Consider the following 23,258-nt stretch of genomic DNA (forward strand, 5'->3'; position numbering starts at 1 on the left):
GATCACTTCACACATATCATTTACTCAGGCTCTTCGACTTTGGGGTTTGAGCATTTTTCAAAACGCACAATCCGCGGTCTGGTATTTATTTCCACTCCGCGGGCTGAGCAGTTGAGCCTTCTTTCTCATGATGCTCAATGGCCGATTTCGGCGATTTAGCTTTTGCATAAATCCAGACCGCGGACTGAGCCATTTACAGTTGCTCAATTGCCGAATTTTGGAATGTGAGCATTATGTATTTTCCACTCTGCGGAGTGAGCGGTTTTTTCGCTCATTGAGCGAATTTGGGGAGTGAGCCTAACATGTATAAAAATGGCGATTGGCAGATTGGCACATTGTCAATTCGATAAGACATACGAAAAAAAAAAAAAAAAAAAAACCTAGGGATAAAGATCTCGCGTAGTCAACTCATGGTCGTGTTTTTTTTTATGCTAAATTTTGTCCAAATACATTACTTACTTTCCTTGGTATAGGACTATAGGATAAGGAAAGTAAAAACAAAGCTATGTAGATAAAACAGTTAAGATTTTTTTTTTTTAAAAAAAAGATAATAATAATAAAAAATACATGTACCTATATAGGATAAATTCATTATATATTTTTATTTATTTATTTTATGCCATACTTTTTAATAAATTGAGATCTCTGCCTATTTGGTTGTAGAGATCGAATCAAACTAACTTTTGGGCCACTTGTACTTGGTCAAATGACCTAACAATGGGATATTCCAAGTAACATAAATGTTGCACAAATTAGCTTTTGAATTGTGACTTTTTGTGTGTAAACATAATATATGACAAGTTTCTTATTACTTTCTTTGAGTAAACATCTTGAATAGAGGTTTAACGTCACTTTATGGCAAAAGCATGCATTCCAGTGACAGTTAATAGTTATTTTCAATCTGTCGAGTAATGAAATAACAATCATATTACTGACGAAGATCCTAGCGCTCATGACTTGGAAAGCGTTAGGTTGGCATTTGGTGAAGTTACAGCACCTGGGTGCCTTTGTTAAGTCGAAAACACGAGTTTCTGTGAGGTCAGTATACAAAATTCTTGATTGGACGTTATCACTAGGTGAGTTAATACTTGAGGCATTCTATACCACCTAACCCATAAAGCGCAGAGTTCCTACTCTAGAGTTAAAAATAAAAGGTGTTTAAAGCGCTAGCCACGGCAGGAATCGAACCCGCGCTTTCCATTTCCCTCTGAAGTGATGAAGAAATCCTACCAAGGTACCTACTTTATCAGTGTGGGATTTTTCGGGGGACTAATCTCTAACCATAATGACCCTATTCTTATTTGTACTTTTATAATAATAGACCGAGAAAAATAAACACAAAGTATCATAATCATCATACAATGGGTTGAAAACAAAAATGTTGTGAGTCGTTAGGTATAAATTTGTTATCTAATATAAACAAAATACCTAGTTGGGGGAAAAAAGTAAAAATGTTTGAACAAACAACAAAATCCGTGACAAAGAAACAAACAAAAGGGGACATGAGGTTTTTTTTTGGGTGAAGGTACGTCAGGTAAGGTATTTTATTTAATATACCTTATTTATACTGTCGGCTAAGACTAAAAAGTCCCATTATGCCAACAGTTTAAACAGGCCTATGAAAATCATGAAGCGGAAAATATTTTAATGAGTTTTTTATAAGCTTGTGCTATGAATGCAAATGGTAACTTGTAGCGGAGTGACTAATTCGTATACATACATACCATTATAGGAAGGTAATATATCTATGGTCTGTGGATACATTTTGCCTTGCTATTGCCAAAGTATACACAAAATGAACTACCGAAGCGGAAAATATTTTAATGAGTTTTTTATAAGCTTGTGCTATGAATGCAAATGGTAACTTGTAGCGGAGTAACTAAGTCATATACATACCATTATAGGAAGGTAATATATCTATGGTCTGTGGATACATTTTGCCTTGCTATTGCCAAAGTATACACAAAATGAACTACTTTTCAGCCAAATCCCAAACTCGGAGTTGTCAGTGACACCTTTTTGGAATTTCGGATCTCACAAGAAAATGTCCAACATGGAAACCTTAAAACTTCTCAAGTTGTTAGAGCCAAGGCAGCAAGAATCCTTTAAATACATTCACCTAAAATTTTCCATTTAATTTTCAACAAAAGGTATCTGAATAATCAGTAGTAGATAATTACTTACAATATTGACGTGCAGGAAAATCATCCCAACCCTGTATATGGAACCCTAGCAATGGAAATAAAAATATAATGATACTGAGATAATTTCATTTTTATTAGATCTATGCATTATGTTGATAAGAAGATTAGTAGCGTTTTCAATTCAAATCTGGGATTCTCTTTTTTATATGTATTCGAAATGGCGGGCGGTCAGCTTTGTGAAGTCAATGGATGAAAAGCAGACTTGATAACTTATCTTATATATTTTTTATTATTACTATTATTATTTTCAAAAACAATTTATTAATTCATATTTCAAGTACCTACTTAACTGTAATGACGACGGGCTACAATAAGGTCAAGTTGAACCACAATGGTCAGAATCCCAGATTTTGATAATACTCGTATTCGATACCATGTTGATGAACCATGAACCATGTTGATGATGAACTGAAAAGAACAAAAATGATCAACAAAGTCAAAAGTTCAAAAGTAGGTAAATCCTCGAAAACAGAAAAATACGAAAAAGAGGCAGAATAGGAAGTACTGATGGAATAAAACAAAAACAACAATGTTCGATACTATGTTGATGAACCATGAACCATGTTGATGATGAACTGAAAAGAACAGAAATGATCAACAAAGTCAAAAGCTCAAAAGTAGGTAAATCCTCGAAAACAGAAAAATACGAAAAAGAGGCAGAATAGGAAGTACTGATGGAATAAAACAAAAACAACAATGACAAAAAGAGAATAACGGAACTTTATCCCCGCCTGTTTTATTGAAAAGAAAAACAATTTCGACCAGGACAAATAGAAAAGTGTTCCATCTCAAGTAGAATGTCTACACAGACCACTAGATCAGACACTTGACTTGATTAAAAACTAGAACACGACGGCTTTATCCCTTCTTATCTGCTGGTCTAGTCCCTGACAAAGAAATAATGGTCAAACAATATACTGGATGTATCAATCATTTACCCACATTTCCTCCTTCTTCTTTCAAAAGCTTCCGTTGGGTCCGTCCAAAGTGTGGTGACGTCCAGGTTGGTGGGTGCTGGACACTGGAATAGACGTTTCACGTCGTGGGGGCCCCATCTTGCACTTCGGGCATGAGTTTGACGTTACTCCATCTATCCTGGACATGTAGCTGTAGTCTAGGCGGGTATACATACGTACTTATTAATTTTATGCTTAAACCAATTATTCGATTGGACAATATTCTAATTTCAGCCTTGGGTCAAAGTGTCACCATTTTCAAATATGTAACACCCTGTATAACAACCGTGTTATCCAATATCCATTCACAAGTCACAACAAATGTTTCGTTTTCATTTAATCAAAAGCTCCTTCAGAAATATTTGTTTGAACAATAAAATCATCAAGAAGTCTTTATTTTCGGCTTTATTTTTCTTCAATTTTCTTCCCAAATTCTATTATTTCAGTAATTCAGTTTTGTTTTTGGTTTGTTCAATTCATCAGCGGTTACATGATATACTTAGATTACCTATCAGTCTCAATAGAAATCATCAAGAAGTCTTTATTTTCGGCTTTATTTTTCTTCAATTTTCTTCCTAAATTTTATTATTTCAGTAATTCAGTTTTGTTTTTGGTTTGTTCAATTCATCAGCGGTTACATGATATACTTAGATTACCTATCAGTCTCAATAACCAATGGTTCAATTGGGCAAAATAACGTGTTTTTCACTGAAACTCTGTATAATACATATGTATACTAACACACAATACCTTATGCACGAACTAACACACAATACCTTATGCACGAATACATAGGTAGTTAGGTACCTACACAGGAGCCAGTTGTTTGAATTTTAGGATTTCACAATAACAAAATAACGTGTTTTTCACTGAAACTCTGTACAATACATATACTAACACACAATACCTTATGCACGAATACATAGGTAGTTAGGTACCTACACAGGAGCCAGTTGTTTGAATTTTACGTACAATACATATACTAACACACAATACCTTATGCACGAATACATAGGTAGTTAGGTACCTACACAGGAGCCAGTTGTTTGAATTTTAGGATTTCACAATACTTGAATTTTATTGGAAAAAGGGCTGAACAGTGCTGAACGTTAAACTAAGAGACATTTACAACGTAACCAAGCAGGAAAACGGACCACTTAGCAAAAGATATTAAGAAAGAATGACCTTCGGAAAAAGGGCTGAACGTTAAACTAAGAGACATTTACAACGTAACCAAGCAGGAAAACGGACCACTTAGCAAAAGATATTAAGAAAGAATGACCTTCAAGGTGAAAGAAAAAAGAAGACAACAACGGTAGAATTATTCGATAAGGGAAAAATAGAAAGAGAGAAAAAAGAAGAGAAAATGACATTAGAACAGAAGTGAGAATTATCAAGGAGAAATATTATGAAAATTGTGAGATAAAAGAAAAGAATATTAAGGAGAAAAGAATGGCGAAAGAAAAGCCAGGAGAGAAAAACAGCAGAAGTAAGTGGAAAAATGAGAATATTTGTTGTGCTGCTGATGGTGACTTTAAATAGTGGTGGAATTGTAAGGAAGACAATAGCACAATGCTTCCAGGACAAAATTTTCGAATAGTCCCCGATATGGAACAAGATTTCATTTCCATTTCTTACTTCAACTTTATTATGATTCCTATGAATGAAACAGGATCTATTTCAAGCTTACTCTTTATTTATTCGATTCTTCGGAGTTTGATTGTCTCCCCTACCAAACTTTCGACGTCCCTACTTTCCCATGTTTCATGGGCACGGGCTCTACATGTGATGCTTAGATTAGGAACCAAGTAGTCCACGAGTTTCATAGATTTTGTTTATCCTCACAAAAGTATACTTCTCAGATATGTCTCTGTTTTCAAGAATACAATGGTAGCTCATCTTGTACACGGGGAAAGAAAACCTCATAATACTTAAAATATAAAATGGTGTGGGCTGCCTGCACACAGATAACGCCATATAAAACACTTCCCTCTCTCTTTTCTTCTTCTTTATTATATTTTTTCATTTCCTTTCTTTTTCTCTTTATCATAAAATCCTATTATATTCTTTAACATATAACAATAATGCATAAATTGCTCCGCCTCGTCCCATCTCTCTCTATCTTTTTTCTTTCTTTATTTTTTTATCGCTTTCTTCTCTCTCTTACACCCCCCTTAAGTATCTTCATTTCTATAACCTTTTGTATTTGCTATTATTATATTCTTCTATCGCTTTCTTCTCTCTCTTACACCCCCCTTAAGTATCTTCATTTCTATAACCTTTTGTATTTGCTATTATTATATTCTTCGTCTTCATATTCTTCCCTATTCTCTCCTTCTTTCCGTGTTGTCTCCTATCTCTCTCTTTAAAGCTATTTTCTTTTATTTCATATTCTTCGTCTTCATATTCTTCCCTATTCTCTCCTTCTTTCCGTGTTGTCTCCTATCTCTCTCTTTAAAGCTATTTTCTTTTATTTTCTTTATACCGGGTATTGAATAGCTTTCCTCCAAAGAAAGACAACAATGTACCTAGGTAATAGGTACCTAGTTTTTTTTTCTTTTTTTTTACAATGAAGCTTTTGCTGTAGCGAATTTAGATTTGGTAGGAACCATCTGGATTTTTAGCTCGGATGTAAGTTCCTTCAATACAATGAAGCTTTTGCTGTAGCGAATTTAGATTTGGTAGGAACCATCTGGATTTTTAGCTCGGATGTAAGTTCCTTCAAAGCTCTTAAACCTACAATAATTTTACGAGTCAAATACATGTAAATAAAGTTTGATCCAATTGTATAATAATAATAATAATAATAATGTATCTGTTTGACATACAGCCACTCGACCTACTCGGCACTCCTGAAATCAAGAATAGGTAGGTCATACGTAGGAAAGTATAGGTATTCTGTTTGACATACAGCCACTCGACCTACTCGGCACTCCTGAAATCAAGAATAGGTAGGTCATACGTAGGAAAGTATAGGTATCTTAATATAACACTATGAAGTTATTGTTGATTAAATTTTACAGTAGGTAAGACTCAATTCAAATTGATAACAAAATATGACAATAAATTATTTTAATTTTATCAAAGACCATCAAGTTTACAAGCAAAGTGTTGCAAATTATTAAATGAACAGAGAAAAGGGCGTTAATGAGTATTTTTCAAAAGTATTTTCCAAGTACCAGATATAAAAGTTATTTTGACTTTGAATGAAACTTCATTTTAATTTTTTATTACGATAACTTTGATAATAATGTAATTTATTTGCCAAACAACTTGGCATTTCCTTTGAAGAGAAATTTTGTTGAGAAAGAGAAAAAAAGTAAACTAATGAATTGATGATTACAAAGTTATTATTGAATGTACATTTAACATTTTACCATCAGTGACGGATGTTCTAATGATCTTTGAATGGGGCTGAGCAAATGGGGGTCTTCAGGTAGGGTCTCCAGATCAAATTTTTAAAAAGTAGGACATTTGGTTCCAAAAACCCGGACATTCCATCGAAAACCCGGACATTTCCTAAAAAAAATGTAGAAATGGAAACTTGGAAATTATAATGAGAAGAAAAGCATAATCACAGTTTTATATATTTTGTATGAAAGTTAATTAACAATTAGTTTCCTAATTAAATGAAACTTCATTTTAATTTTTTATTACGATAACTTTGATAATAATGTAATTTATTTGCCAAACAACTTGGCATTTCCTTTGAAACTTTTTTATTTATTTGCATAAACATTTATTTGAGCATTTTTTAATGTTCATTTCTTCACAAAAATGGCAGGAAGCCTCGAAATTTTTCATTTCTTCTTTTAAAAAAATGTAGAAATGGAAACTTGGAAATTATAATGAGAAGAAAAGCATAATCACAGTTTTATATATTTTGTATGAAAGTTAATTAACAATTAGTTTCCTAATTACTCTTGACTTGAATTTTATGTGTTCATAGTGTCTACAGGGTTCCTGAGATGCTTTGGTCTGTGGAGTCATATTCGTATTATCTGGCTCGGGACCAAAGTCAATAAGATGCTATTTCTACATGAAATACTAATGAAGTAAGCTACGAGACCTTTTATTTTTAAAGGTTTGAAACTTTGAATGTTAAATCATATTCGTATTATCTGGCTCGGGACCAACGTCAATAAGATGCTATTTCTACATGAAATACTAATGAAGTAAGCTACGAGACCTTTTATTTTTAAAGGTTTGAAACTTTGAATGTTAACGTAAGTGACAAGTAGCGTAGTCCCGAGTTTTATTACGTTGATAAATGAAATGGACTATTAGTTGAATATAAACAGGGTATAAAATGTTCATCTTCCATCATAAAGATATCAAGCCCACTCAAACTTCAATACATTTGAGGCATTTCTCTGATAAACAGGAAGTCCTAACTAGTGTGCCTACCCTGTATGTTGATAATGAGCTTTCTTTGAGCACAAGGATTGAAGCAGAGGAGTTTCCTATCTATTTTCTATACACAAGTTTCATCTTGATGTATTTTAACTTTGTTACATTGTTTTAATTATCTTTTATACAGAAGGTGTCATATTTGCCTTACGATGTGCCGCTGTGATAATATTATGCACTATACGACGCGACGTCGTTTTGTATGCATTGTTCGTAAATGGCATAAGGAATAAGAAATTCAGTAAGTTACGAATTCAATCCCTACTTTGCCACTGGTTCTGAAAGTGAAGTCTTCAGAAACTGAATCAGACCAATAACGATTATTATTCACTTGGGATCTTCCCGAGAAAAATTGGAAAAACAGTTAGGTGTATAGAAAATATGTGGATAAGGCCTTACCCTTACAAATTTGGACGTCTTTCTAACCCTATTTCTGTTTTCGAGGATAAACAATCCAGCGGGCGGAAACACATTTTTTCTGTTAACCAGTCGAGCGCCTTGACCTCTACACCACCACAGGATACTCAGAAAAACAGTCAAATTAGCAGATACAAAACGCAAAAACCAAAGAAAACGATGTGATCAGATTAGCAAGAGCCAGAAGAATTTCTTTTTTCATGGTTGGTTACGTCCCACGCAATGTTGCCAAGCGTCCCTACGCTTTAAAAATTTGAATCTCATTATTTTTCCCGCGCACACTTTGGGGACGAATTTCTTAGAGAAGAAATACTTTTTAAAAAAAAAATCTTTTCGGATTATTTATTATTTTTGACGATCTTTACGAAAAAAATACATTTGGACAGTTATATTTTTCATGAGAATCATCAATTACTCGGTTTCGAACCCAGAACTTTTTAATTGTAAGCCCCAAGTAATTGAAAATATTACCAATCGATTTCTCGTGAAAAAATACATAAAATAGAGTATCCAATTGTACACAAATGTTGAGTTTCAAACATAACACATTTCTCGGATTTCGAACCCTTAACTTTTTAACTGTAAGTCCCAGGTGTATGAAATCACCACCAGTGAATTCCTCAGATAAAAATACATGAGTTAACATATTTGGTTTAACTAAAATACTTAATGGGGACTTTTGAGACAAGAAAAACTGTTTTTACATGTATTTTTCCTATGGCGCACATTAAAAGTGGACACACTGTATACCCAAATAACAATTTGCTGACTGCATGCGAAATGAGTCTATGAATAAATTATAAGTATAACCTATAATAAACAGACAAATATTAATAGTAGAGAGCATGTATTATAATTATAGTTATACCCATTCTGAAAGCCAAAGAAGCCCTCAGGTCTCAGGCTTCAGGCTTACCTATACATAATCACGATAACACAAATTTCTTATTCATACACGGACCCCAAAACCTATCAATACCAGATTACTCACAGAGATCTCAACAACTTGGTGCAATCTTACGATCCTCTTGATTGAGTGGATTAATTAGGCAAAACCCAGACGTTCACCAATTTCGAGATTCTACGCCGAAATCACTTTTTGCTTTTGAATCTCGTCACTCGACAGTCCTCTATTATTGGCGAAGTTGTAAAAGCTGAAAACAAAAGAAAATGTATGATGGCAAATGACAGAACAAATAAGTTTTGATAGGGGGAAAAGGCGTAGGGACTAACACCACCTCTCCTTCACCTATAAATTTCCCTTTATATCCATAGAATGGATCTACCAAATAACAATTTGCTGACTGCATGCGAAATGAGTCTATGAATAAATTATAAGTATAACCTATAATAAACAGACAAATATTAATAGTAGAGAGCATGTATTATAATTATAGTTATACCCATTCTGAAAGCCAAAGAAGCCCTCAGGTCTCAGGCTTCAGGCTTACCTATACATAATCACGATAACACAAATTTCTTATTCATACACGGACCCCAAAACCTATCAATACCAGATTACTCACAGAGATCTCAACAACTTGGTGCAATCTTACGATCCTCTTGATTGAGTGGATTAATTAGGCAAAACCCAGACGTTCACCAATTTCGAGATTCTACGCCGAAATCACTTTTTGCTTTTGAATCTCGTCACTCGACAGTCCTCTATTATTGGCGAAGTTGTAAAAGCTGAAAACAAAAGAAAATGTATGATGGCAAATGACAGAACAAATAAGAAGTTTTGATAGGGGGAAAAGGCGTAGGGACTAACACCACCTCTCCTTCACCTATAAATTTCCCTTTATATCCATAGAATGGATCTACCAAAATTCCCAAACTGCCACATTTACTCTGCAATAATTTTCTCAAAATACGGTAGATGCTCCAAATTATAGACAGCTATTTATTATTATTATTATTTTTGCATATTAATACATTTAGGGTATCCAAAATGTCCCTATGGGGCCCCTACATAACCGAGGACTGCAAGGGCAGGATATACGCCAGTGATTGTTTCTGAAAAATATCGATAGTAACCAGCTAGTCCCTTTATAACTCACCACAGCTGCTTTAACAATTTACTCACATTTGTTCAAACTTGAAGCTGTCTGCTGCACTCAGGGATGGTTTAGTGTCCTCGAGAGCTTTCAATAAATCTGCCTGTGTTATTTCTGGTTCTTCCGATGATTCCTGCAAAAATGATATTTTTCTAGAGTTTTATAATACTTAGGCTTCTAGGGTTTCACCAAGTAAATTTTTCTCTTTTAAAAGACAGTCAAGTCTTAGTGTGGGACTGTGGGTTTGGATATAAGTTTTTTTCCCTTCTATCTTTAGACTTTCAAGATATCGTCAGTTCAGTAATCGGTTTTGTCATGAGATGCTTGGAAAATAAAACAAACTGTACCTACATTCAAAGTGTACACAAGATTCCTGCAAAAATAATATTTTTCTAGAGTTTTATAATACTTAGGCTTCTAGGGTTTCACCAAGTAAATTTTTACTTTCTATTACTACAGTATAGCGGAGCTATACTAGTAATGAAAGTATTGCAATCGGTCCAAATTTTCACCAGATTTTTCTCTTTTAAAGGGCAGTCAAGTCTTAGTGTGGGACTGTGGGTTTGGATATAAGTTTTTTTTCCTTCTATCTTTATTTCAAGATATCGTCAGTTCAGTAATCGGTTTCAAGCTGGGTCCGTCCCTCCGGGAATTTTTCAGCCTATAGTTTATTCGATCGTGATAGAAAATCAGTACCTAAGTACCTACCTAATTTGTTTAATATTCAGTTTATTATTATTCTTGATTTGATTTTTCGATTTTACTTTCATGTAATGAGATTTTTTTCTCCCAAAGATTGAATTTTCAAAAAGAAATTTTGTTGAGAAAGAGAAAAAAAGTAAACTAATGAATTGATGATTACAAAGTTGTTATTGAATGTACCTTTAACATTTTACCATCAGTGACGGATGTTCTAATGTTCTTTGAATGGGGCTGAGCAAATGGGGGTCTTCAGGGGAAGATAATAAAATTTCATTTTACTAAAATCAAGAATTTATGCTTACGACATTTTCTAATTTTTTAATAGTTATTTTTAATATTCTTATAGACATGCTGAATAAATAAATACGAGTTATAATTTTTAACCGACCAATATAAGATTCAGCATTTTACCATGATACTAAATTTATTCAAGAACTTTTGGGCCATTTCTTCCCTATTTAATTTATTAATGTGACACATTATTCCTTAAGAGAAGCTCTTCCCAACAACTTTTTCAGTTTTTGTGGGAGTATTTTTTCCGACGAATTGTCAACCTATGTATAAATTGTAGGCATTTCTAGGTAAAACATGAAGTAGGTATTTACTTATTCTGAACTGAATTCACTGAATAAAAGAGACAAATTAATAAATTATTCAATAAATACTGTGATTTATGAATCTTATCAAAAACCCGGACATTTCCCAAATTTTCAAAAATCCCCCCGGACGCCGGACAAACATGTAAAAACCCGGACATGTCCGGGAAAAACCGGACGTCTGGAAACCCTACCCGGACGCCGGACAAACATGTAAAAACCCGGACATGTCCGGGAAAACCCGGACGTCTGGAAACCCTATCTTCAGGGGAAGATAATAAAATTTCATTTTACTAAAATCTAGAATTTATGCTTACGACATTTTCTAAATTTCTAATAGTTATTTTTAATATTCTTATAGACATGCTGAATAAATAAATACGAGTTATAATTTTTAACATAAGATTCAGCATTTTACCATGATACTTTGGGCCATTTTTTCCCTATTTAATTTATTAATGTGACACATTATTCCTTAAGAGAAGCTCTTCCCAACAACTTTTTCAGTTTTTGTGGGAGTATTTTGTTGCCGATGGCACTACTACTTGTATAGCTAAATATATCATTTTAAGCTTTTCCTGACAAAATTTTGAAAACCAAGTTGATACCTACTATCAATTTATAAATTTCAGTGAGAGAGTTCTCTTTTTTGCCGATGGCACTACTACTTGTATAGCTCAATATATCATTTTAAGCTTTTCCTGACAAAATTTTGAAAACCAAGTTGATACCTACTATCAATTTATAAATTTCAGTGAGAGAGTTCTGACACAAAGACAAATCATTTCACGATTCGCCACTGATTTGTTCAAATGAGAAGAGTGATAAATATTTACAAAAGTTTATCCCGTGGTTCGAGAAGCTATGTCAACTTTGTGTTATTAAGGACTTTTGTAAAAAAAAAATAAAAAAATCAAAATGAGTAAGTAGATAGGTACTGTTCACAGAGGAACGTGGCATACCTGGATTCAACTTACGAACAGTACATTGCTTACTCTAGTTTTTCAAGAAGAACTTTGACTTTTTGTGTGGCAGGATGAAAAAAAAGAAGAAGATTTAACATCCAACCACAAAACAGCATCAAGAGCACGTTAGACTCTTTTATTATAACGAAGTAAAAAAATATCTGCCTACCAAACGTTTAGTACCAAATCAAAAGGTCACGAGTTTGAATTCCTGACAAGCCATATTTTTTCTCCCTTAATTATGCGAGACTTTTAAACCTTCAAAGTTATTATCATCAACAAAGAAGGAATCAGCGTAGTCACCTCACCAAGATTCTGTCGACATTAAAGAAAATATAGAGGAAAATACGAAGACAATATAGCGAAAAATATGAACACTGAAAGATAAAGATAAACCGGAGATTAAAGGAAATATCATAACAGAACAGAAAGAGATACCTTTAACAATTTCAATAGAAGGGGGAGAAGGAGAGGGACTGATACAGAGGGTGTGTGAGAGAGAGAAAGGGGGGGGGAGACAGACTGGTAAGAAACTATACCTATAACCAGTTATTATAATTTAAAAAAAAAAGACAAAATAGCAAAAGATTTAGAAAACCATGGTGACTTGCACCAACGAATACTTACTTTGCAGCAAGACTGTCAAATTCATCAAAGAATAAAATGCACGGCTGTATACTACGGGCTCTGAAATTAAATTAACACGAAACATTGAAATTGAAAGTCATCATTATTCATTAGTTCATATATTCTTCATAATAATGTCTTCGTTATACATCAATGGTTTATGAAAAAGCTCAATTTTTAGACTTCACAATAACAACCCACGATAACAATCCTTGGACTTTTTTTTGGTCTTGGTAATATGGCCTTTGGCCCAACCATATAGCCATTCTGAGACTTAGAAACGGACTGTTCAAGTTATACCAAGAACCTTTCTCCCTGAAGATACCTTAATATCATGGATAGCACTTACCTATTGAAAATATTCCTCACACCCTCTTCACTCTCGCCAATGAACTTGGAAAACAGTTCTGGACCCTGAAACGAGAAAATCATCGTCAGTTTTATGTATTCACGAGGCTGAGTGCACCCGGAAATAGACAGAAGCAGGTCTATTTATTGCTGACAGGGGTTCCCAAACTTGCTCAAGAGCCACGGACCACTTTTGAATTTTATGATTTTCCACGGACAGCCCCCCCCCCCCATTCGTATTTAATTAAAATATTCCCATTTATTTGAAACCTTCTCGAGGACCACAGTTTGGAAATCCCTGCTCTAGGCTAACTAGGCTGACTCAAAATGACACCAATTAATACTTTGGCTCAAAATTACAGGAACACTATTAGCTCAAAGTAAGTAGATAAGTATAAAATTATAAATATGTAGGATTTATCTGTGCTACCTATGTATAAGATAAGATAAGATAAGACTAAATAAGTTAAAATTCAAATCGTGTTTTCGACTAAAATGATTGAGAAGTATGAAAAAGAAAGGGAGAGAGAGATGAGGATCAAAGAGAAGATAAATAAACGGAAGAGAAAGTCAGATATAAGAAAGGGGAACAAGAGCAAATATTGTCCATCTACAGAAGAATGGGTGGAGGAAACCACAAAAATAAATGATAGAGAAATAATAATAGAAAGTAATAAAAAGAAAGAGGGGTAGAGGGGAAAAACACGAGGTAAACGAAGTTTTTTCGTTTTGTGTATGGAACGTGAGGATTGAAGAAGATATTTTGCTTAAGCAATGATAAGATTTATGTTTAAATTTCATTATCTCATATTGAACTTGAAGTTAGGTAGATATTCTTCCTCTCGCTGACGGCTGATTTAAGGTGAACAAGGAGCACTGAATTGAACCGCACAGCGCATTTCGATTTTCTCAGGACTTTATATTTCGGTCAAAGTTGCTCAAAATTCACATAGAGATTCAATAAATTATGTAGATCAAAAGTGTCCGCGGGCTGGGTCTCGACAAATGTACGGTTAGGCCGCTTTTTAGGGCCAAAATTCTGAAAAAGCTCAAAAAGAGTTCGATTGTCTCAGGACTTCAGATTTCTGTCAAAGTCGCTCAATCTTTCTACAGAGATTCGATGAATTATGTAGATGAAATGAGTCCCTGGGTCTCGTTCCTGGAAGGCGCGGTTCGCCAGTTATTCAGGGCCAAAGTTCTGCTATTTAGGGCTATAACGTGGAAAAGCTCAAAGGGAGTTCGCACCTGTCAGGTCTACCTGATAGTGTGTGTGCTCATCAGGTATTACGTAGACCTGACAGGCGGACCTGATCAGGTCTAGGTACCTGTCCGGTCTATCTGAGTAAGATGGGCACTTACCTCTGGTCCTGGGACTTTTGGATGTAATTTGGGCCAGCCACTCATTATTATCAGGTAGACCTGATCAGGTGTACCTACCTGATAGTGTGTGTGCTCATCATGTATTACGTAGACCTGACAGGCGGACCTGATCAGGTCTAGGTACCTGTCCGGTCTACCTGAGTAAGTGGCTGGCCTTGGACTACATAAATAATTTCGTTTACTTAAGAAGCAACAGTGAAGGATACTATTACGGTCAAAGGAGAAAAATCATATTTTTACAGGTAAGATATCTTACCGATCATTTTTATCCTAGGTATAAGGTTGACCGGTAAATCCACAGATTTACGGGGGATACTATATTATGTACCTACCTAAAGGATTGTCTATGTCTACAAGACTATGTCATCCGACGGTAGTGTGGACGCTGCATAAGATCTCAAGATACCCACGACACACAGTACCTACCCAGTGAGATACGAGTACATACATACATATAGGTAAGTATAAATAATTATGTATCCTACACGAAAGGATAGGAAATGTGAAAATCGTTTCCTCTTTAGAGTACTTGGTGCAGAAGAGGTAAGGTCTGATATCTCGGTAAGTCAGTAATCAAATTTGAGCTGGGAGAAAATGGGATTTTCTTTCTTCATTATGGCAAATAGGTAAGTATAAATTATGTATCCTACACGAAAGGATAGGAAATGTGAAAATCGTTTCCTCTTTAGAGTACTTGGTACAGAAGAGGTAAGGTCTGATATCTCGGTAAGTCAGTAATCAAATTTGAGCTGGGAGAAAATGGGATTTTCTGTTTACGAATACAGAAGATAGAAAAAAATACATATTTCTTATTTTTTTCCATTTTCCTTGACTATCGACTCATAAATAAAACAAATCTCTACAAAGTGCTCGAATATTTTCTTTCTATTACTTTCCTATAAAGAAAAGGGTTGAAATCTACATAGAAAAATGAAATTTTACGAATACAGAAGATAGAAAAAATACATATTTCTTATTTTTTTTTCCATTTTCCTTGACTATCGACTCATAAATAAAAACAAATCTCTACAAAGTGCTCGAATATTTTCTTTCTATTACTTTCCTATAAAGAAAAGGGTTGAAATCTACATAGAAAAATGAAATGAGTATTTGTAGAGTTGCTCAACATTCTACAATGTTTTCTCATATGTGTGGGTCTTGTAGGTATCTCACCTAAGTAGAAAATTTTCCTTTTTCTGCAACACCTTATCAATAATGAGCACCAACATCTTCTTTTCAACTAAGGCTGTTGGTCCGAGAACTAATTCGCTCAGCTAAAACAATGATCATTCTTCATCCACAAAACAGCCTAGTCAACTTTGCTGGATATCAGTGATCCAACCCAAGGTAATGCCTGTGACAATCCGCATTTTACTCTGTTGGTCCGAGAACTAATTCGCTCAGGTAAAACAATGACCATTCTTCATCCACAAAACAGCCTAGTCAACTTTGCTGGATATCAGTGATCCAACCCAAGGTAATGCCTGTGACAATTGTGTGGGTCTTGTAGGTATCTCACCTAAGTAGAAAATTTTCCTTTTTCTGCAACACCTTATCAATAAAAGGCACCAACATCTTCTTTTCAACTAAGGCTGTTGGTCCGAGAACTAATTCGCTCAGCTAAAACAATGACCATTCTTCATCCACAAAACAGCCTAGTCAACTTTGCTGGATATCAGTGATCCAACCCAAGGTAATGCCTGTGACAATCCGCATTTTACTCACACATTCATGGTCCATTTCAACAAATCTCCTTCTATTCAAAGAAGGGAAACAAAAGGTAAGTGATATAAATAAACACAGAAATACCTTCGAGTTCTAGTTCTATCATGTCCATAAAAAAGTCACATTTACCAAGCAGTAAATTCACTTTTCGATTTCCGCCGGAAAAAAATCTGAAAGTTTTCAAGCAGCCCCTTTCTCCCATATTGTCCACTGCACATATTTGAAAAAACAACCTAAATAACTCTAAGTAACCTGGCCAGATGACTGTCACAAACCGTAATAGTAATAGATAATCACATGATGTATGATTTTTAAAAAAATATTATTGCCATTTTTTATGTATTTTGTTTTTCTAAAATTACAAATTACTCGCACACACTATAGGTACACTATTTAATAAATGTGTAGGTACATCAGCATTTTCGTTACAAAAAAGGAATATGAATGACTGACCCACAGTCCTATAAAAATGTACAATGTCAAAGGAAAGTTTAAAAACTTCAAGAGGTAAATCCGACATGTCTCTACAAAATGCCACTTTTGTGATTTTCCAGGCATAACGGATTGGAGTATAATTTCATAAAAAGAAGATATTAAAATGACCATGTTTTCATCTACTTTTTTTCATGAAAATCACGAAGCGGAAAATATTTTAATGAGTTTTTTATAAGCTTGTGCTATGAATGCAAATGGTAACTTGTAGCGGAGTAACTAAGTCATATACATACCATTATAGGAAGGTAATATATCTATGGTCTGTGGATACATTTTGCCTTGCTATTGCCAAAGTATACACAAAATGAACTACTTTTCAGCCAAATCCCAAACTCGGAGTTGTCAGTGACACCTTTTTGGAATTTCGGATCTCACAAGAAAATGTCCAACATGGAAACCTTAAAACTTCTCAAGTTGTTAGAGCCAAGGCAGCAAGAATCCTTTAAATACATTCACCTAAAATTTTCCATTTAATTTTCAACAAAAGGTATCTGAATAATCAGTAGTAGATAATTACTTACAATATTGACGTGCAGGAAAATCATCCCAACCCTGTATATGGAACCCTAGCAATGGAAATAAAAATATAATGATACTGAGATAATTTCATTTTTATTAGATCTATGCATTATGTTGATAAGAAGATTAGTAGCGTTTTCAATTCAAATCTGGGATTCTCTTTTTTATATGTATTCGAAATGGCGGGCGGTCAGCTTTGTGAAGTCAATGGATGAAAAGCAGACTTGATAACTTATCTTATATATTTTTTATTATTACTATTATTATTTTCAAAAACAATTTATTAATTCATATTTCAAGTACCTACTTAACTGTAATGACGACGGGCTACAATAAGGTCAAGTTGAACCACAATGGTCAGAATCCCAGATTTTGATAATACTCGTATTCGATACCATGTTGATGAACCATGAACCATGTTGATGATGAACTGAAAAGAACAAAAATGATCAACAAAGTCAAAAGTTCAAAAGTAGGTAAATCCTCGAAAACAGAAAAATACGAAAAAGAGGCAGAATAGGAAGTACTGATGGAATAAAACAAAAACAACAATGACAAAAAGAGAATAACGGAACTTCATCCCCGCCTGTTTTATTGAAAAGAAAAACAATTTCGACCAGGACAAATAGAAAAGTGTTCCATCTCAAGTAGAATGTCTACACAGACCACTAGATCAGACACTTGACTTGATTAAAAACTAGAACACGACGGCTTTATCCCTTCTTATCTGCTGGTCTAGTCCCTGACAAAGAAATAATGGTCAAACAATATACTGGATGTATCAATCATTTACCCACATTCCATATTTCCTCCTTCTTCTTTCAAAAGCTTTGATAGAGGGAGCTGTCTGTGACAAATAACAACGGAGGTTTATAGTCCCGAACAACGGAGGTTTTATAGTCCCAAAATCGAAGAGAGGATGAAGACAGGATAGGAGAAAGCCAGGCTACAGCTGGTCCGAGAGCGAACCTTATCGTTTTAGGATAAAGTTCCTTTCAGCTGGGAATGGAACCCATAAGGAATAAGAAATTCAGTAAGTTACGAATTCAATCCCTACTTTGCCACTGGTTCTGAAAGTGAAGTCTTCAGAAACTGAATCAATAAGAAATCCAGTAAGTTACGAATTCAATCCCTACTTTGCCACTGGTTCTGAAAGTGAAGTCTTCAGAAACTGAATCAGACCAATAACGATTATTATTCACTTGGGATCTTCCCGAGAAAAATTGGAAAAACAGTTAGGTGTATAGAAAATATGTGGATAAGGCCTTACCCTTACAAATTTGGACGTCTTTCTAACCCTATTTCTGTTTTCGAGGATAAACAATCCAGCGGGCGGAAACACATTTTTTTCTAGTGACTTTTTGGATACCGGTCGTCCTGTAAAAGTATAATTGAAATTAGAAATGCTTCATTGATACCTACAAAAGTATTTCATTACATTTTCATGATTCCTCGGTTGGGGATTTTTTCCTAGTGACTTTTTGGATACCGGCCGTCCTGTAAAAGTATAATTGAAATTAGAAATGCTTCATTGATACCTACAAAAGTATTTCATTACATTTTCATGATTCCTCGGTTGGGGTGGAAGAGTTCTTTTTGGAGAATCCTGCCACACCATATTCTCCAGTCACCCTGTTTCTACATTAGATGTGCCTAGTGACTTTTTGGATACAGGCCGTCCTGTAAAAGTATAATTGAAATTAGAAATGCTTCATTGATACCTACAAAAGTATTTCATTACATTTTTATGATTCCTCGGGTGGGGTGGAAGAGTTCTTTTTGGAGAATCCTGCCACACCATATTCTCCAGTCACCCTGTTTCTACATTAGATGTGAAATTCATAATGTGATTTTTGCAAGTTTATATTCATTAAATTATAATTAAAACGTAAAGTACACCCACCGCAAGCAATAACGCTCGGATTCCGGCAAACTTCTCCTAACAAGAAAACTTTCTGCACCGGAAAACACTTGGCGTTTTATTCTCCCGAGCTCTCTTCAACTCTTTTTACAAGCAACTTTTTACACTGCTTTCTAATAGTATGTTCTATTAGAAAATATACAATCAAACTTCGAGAAGTGGCAAGTGTATTACTAAAAAATCAAAGAATAGAAGATAACCTCCTTAAAATTGGACGGGAGTCAAATTAGAAACATAATATTATATGTATCATGTAGGTATATCTAAGTACGTATCACTTGCACAGCAATATTGACTTATTTATACTGCCGATATCGGTTAAGACTTTTAACTTTTAATTGATTTACTAAAAAATCAAAGAATAGAAGATTACCTCCTTAAAATTGGACGGGAGTCAAATTAGAAACATAATATTATATGTATCATTTAGGTATATCTAAGTACGTATCACTTGCACAGCAATATTGACTTATTTATACTGCCGATATCGGTTAAGACTTTTAACTTTTAATTGACAAAAATAAAACAATTTATTCAAAATCAACAATAAACATTAAAATTTAATTAAAATAAATAGCACCCAGGAATATAAAAAGAATTTATGTATATACCAACCTATATTTTAATAATAATAAAAAAAGACCCCGTACCGAAAATTATACAGTGTGTCCACTTTTAATGTGCGCCATAGGAAAAATACATGTAAAAACAGTTTTTCTTGTCTCAAAAGTCCCCATTAAGTATTTTAGTTAAACCAAATATGTTAACTCATGTATTTTTATCTGAGGAATTCACTGGTGGTGATTTCATACACCTGGGACTTACAGTTAAAAAGTTAAGGGTTCGAAATCCGAGAAATGTGTTATGTTTGAAACTCAACATTTGTGTACAATTGGATACTCTATTTTATGTATTTTTTCACGAGAAATCGATTGGTAATATTTTCAATTACTTGGGGCTTACAATTAAAAAGTTCTGGGTTCGAAACCGAGTAATTGATGATTCTCATGAAAAATATAACTGTCCAAATGTATTTTTTTCGTAAAGATCGTCAAAAATAATAAATAATCCGAAAAGATTTTTTTTTTAAAAAGTATTTCTTCTCTAAGAAATTCGTCCCCAAAGTGTGCGCGGGAAAAATAATGAGATTCAAATTTTTAAAGCGTAGGGACGCTTGGCAACATTGCGTGGGGTGATCTATTGAATATGCGGGAGAAAGAAACAAAGATAGAAAAATAGGAAAATAATAGAAGCTCTGGTAGGAAAATCAGCCTTTTTGACTACTGTATGCTGTTACATTAAAAAGAAAAGATTAATACGAATTAGGTAACTTGAGAATCCAGCGCAAGAACGGCGAACACAGGAAATGCGAATAAAGATCTTGATAACCCAGGGGAAGTCAAGTATAAAGCTTAATTAACCCAGGCATTACAGGAAATAGACAACGAAACACGAAACACAGGGATGTGTGAAGGAAACTAAAGAAAGGAAGAAAGATACGGAAAAACGAAAGTAATGAATGTTCTTGTTAGAGGTGTTTTCTTGTAAACAATGTTCGTATTCTTGAAGGAAAGTCAAGTAAACCTCTTTGTACATGGTGCTGATCTAACACTATACATACCTCATCATATTCCTGATGTAACATTTGAGCAGAACATAGTAATCCTAGCAAGTCAGCACTAGTAAACCTCTCTGTACAGCATGCTGATCTAACACTATAGATACCTAATCATATTTCTGACGCAACATTTGAGCAGAACATAGTAATCCTAGCAAGTCAGCACCAGTAAACATCTCTGTACAGCATGCTGATCTAACACTATACATACCTCATCATATTCCTGACGTAACATTTGAGCAGAACATAGTAATCCTAGCAAGTCAGCACCAGTAAACCTCTCTGTACATTGTGCTATTTCCGTTAGGTTTACATCGGAATTGAGCTTTAGCTTTTGAGTTAGCACAGACAGAATGTCTTCTCTCTCTTTCTGAAATGAGAAAAAGGAAATACAGCATGCTGATCTAACACTATACATACCTAATCATATCCCTGACGCAACATTTGAGCAAAACATAGTAATCCTAGCAAGTCAGCACCAGTAAACCTCCCTGTACATCGTGCTGATCTAACACATTACATACCTCATCATATTCCTGATGTAACATTTGAGCAAAACATAGTAATCCTAGCAAGTCAGCACCAGTAAACCTCTCTGTACATCGTGCTGATCTAACACATTACATACCTCATCATATTCCTGATGTAACATTTGAGCAGAACATAGTAATCCTAGCAAGTCAGCACCAGTAAACCTCTCTGTACATTGTGCTGATCTAACACTATACATACCTCATCATATTCCTGACGTAACATTTGAGCAGAACATAGTAATCCTAGCAAGTCAGCACCAGTAAACCTCTCTGTACATTGTGCTATTTCCGTTAGGTTTACATCGGAATTGAGCTTTAGCTTTTGAGTTAGCACAGACAGAATGTCTTCTCTCTCTTTCTGAAATGAGAAAAAGGAAGGGAGTATTTCATATAATCATTTATTAGTAAATATTGAATATATTTGAAAATAGTATTGTTTTAAGACACCCACCAGTAAGTATTGGAGAATTTTCAATTGCTAGTCGGTAGTTTAAAAGGATATTTAGTACCATGAGTCCACGCTTCTGTCGCTTTTTTTTTTTTTTTTTTTTTTTTTTTTTTTTTTTTTTGAGGCAATTTATAATTTACTTTCTTCTCCCCTAAATACGTCTGATTCAACATTGTCTAACGTTTAATATTTTCTCAGGTATGTTAAGCATGGGCGAGACAAACTGAATAGCGAGGATGCATATCTTTACCTTAGTAATAAACTAAATGTTCCATTTGAGAAAATCACACAGAAGCTTCAAAGTCACCCGTACAAACGATATGTGTCCATTCAACAAATTCACAACAGTCTGACTTTTTTACTGGGAAAATTCAGTGAGGACAATATTTACAACAACTTGCAACTTGTTCTGTACCCCAGGTATGATGCTAGGTGGTAAAGCTTACCTCTGGCTCCTTGACTGTTGGAATTGATAGATTGTTAATGTGTTGTACCTCTACGTCCTGTTAATTGTTAAGTTTGATAAAGGGAACTATAACTGCTAAGGTCTTATCGTCCCGAAAGAAGACAGGATAGGAGAAAGTCAGCCGTTCCGAGAACGAACATTATCCGTTCAGGATAAAATCCGCCACAGGCGGGAATCCTCGCGGCCTAGTTTTTACAAGGCAGACGCGCTACCAACCAAGCTAACAAGGCTGGTAAGTCACTCTTTTAATTATAATTTATCATTGTCAACTCAGTGTAAACAGTCATTGAGTACCTACCTAATATGTAATACTGCTCACAAAAAATGTGAAGAGGTTCTTAGTTTTACCACAGGCAATTTAAAAGTTTGATAAAGGGAACTGTAATGGTTAAGGTCTTATCGTCCCGAAAGCGAACAGAGAAGGAAGACAGGATAGGAGAAAGCCAGCCGTTCCAAGAAAGAACCTTATCTGTTTAGGATAAAATCCGCTCAGGGCGGGAATCGAACCAGCGACCTAGCACTTACAAGGCAGACGCGCTACCCTCCAAGTCAACTAAACTGGCAATATCACTAGATTCTGATATGTACATATGAACAAAGTTTGTCCCAGTTGGGAATCAAACCCATGACCTAGCTGTTACAAGGCAGTAATTCTACCTTCCAACCTAACCAGGCTGGCTAAAATATTTTCAATATTGGTAGATTCTGACGAAAAACGCCGAAACGTCTGAACACGGGAAAAGGAGATGATGAAGAAGAAGAAGAAGAAGAAGAAGAAGAAGAAGAAGAAGAAGAAGAAGAAGAAGAATCTCTTACTTGTTACAAAGAGTAGTGGCAGCCACATCCAAGCTTTCCTTATTACAGGAGCACA

At 34.7% G+C, this 23,258-nt stretch overlaps 1 protein-coding gene across 1 annotated transcript; it reads right to left on the reverse strand.

The window, feature by feature from the left end:
- Positions 1-9,284: 9,284 nt before the first annotated feature.
- Positions 9,285-22,094, reverse strand: LOC103516345 (peroxisome biogenesis protein 1-like). The gene is made up of 5 exons (XM_008481310.3): positions 22,062-22,094; positions 21,673-21,831; positions 21,152-21,310; positions 10,074-10,177; positions 9,285-9,676 (listed from the first exon to the last, which is right to left on the reverse strand). The coding sequence occupies exons 1-5, from the start codon at positions 22,092-22,094 to the stop codon at positions 9,604-9,606; spliced, it is 528 nt and encodes a 175-aa protein (XP_008479532.1). The 3' UTR covers positions 9,285-9,603.
- Between the last annotated feature and the right edge of the window lie 1,164 nt (positions 22,095-23,258).

The sequence above is a fragment of the Diaphorina citri genome, unplaced genomic scaffold (assembly GCF_000475195.1).
Source record: "Diaphorina citri unplaced genomic scaffold, Diaci psyllid genome assembly version 1.1 scaffold52, whole genome shotgun sequence".
Classification (NCBI taxonomy): domain Eukaryota; kingdom Metazoa; phylum Arthropoda; class Insecta; order Hemiptera; family Psyllidae; genus Diaphorina; species Diaphorina citri.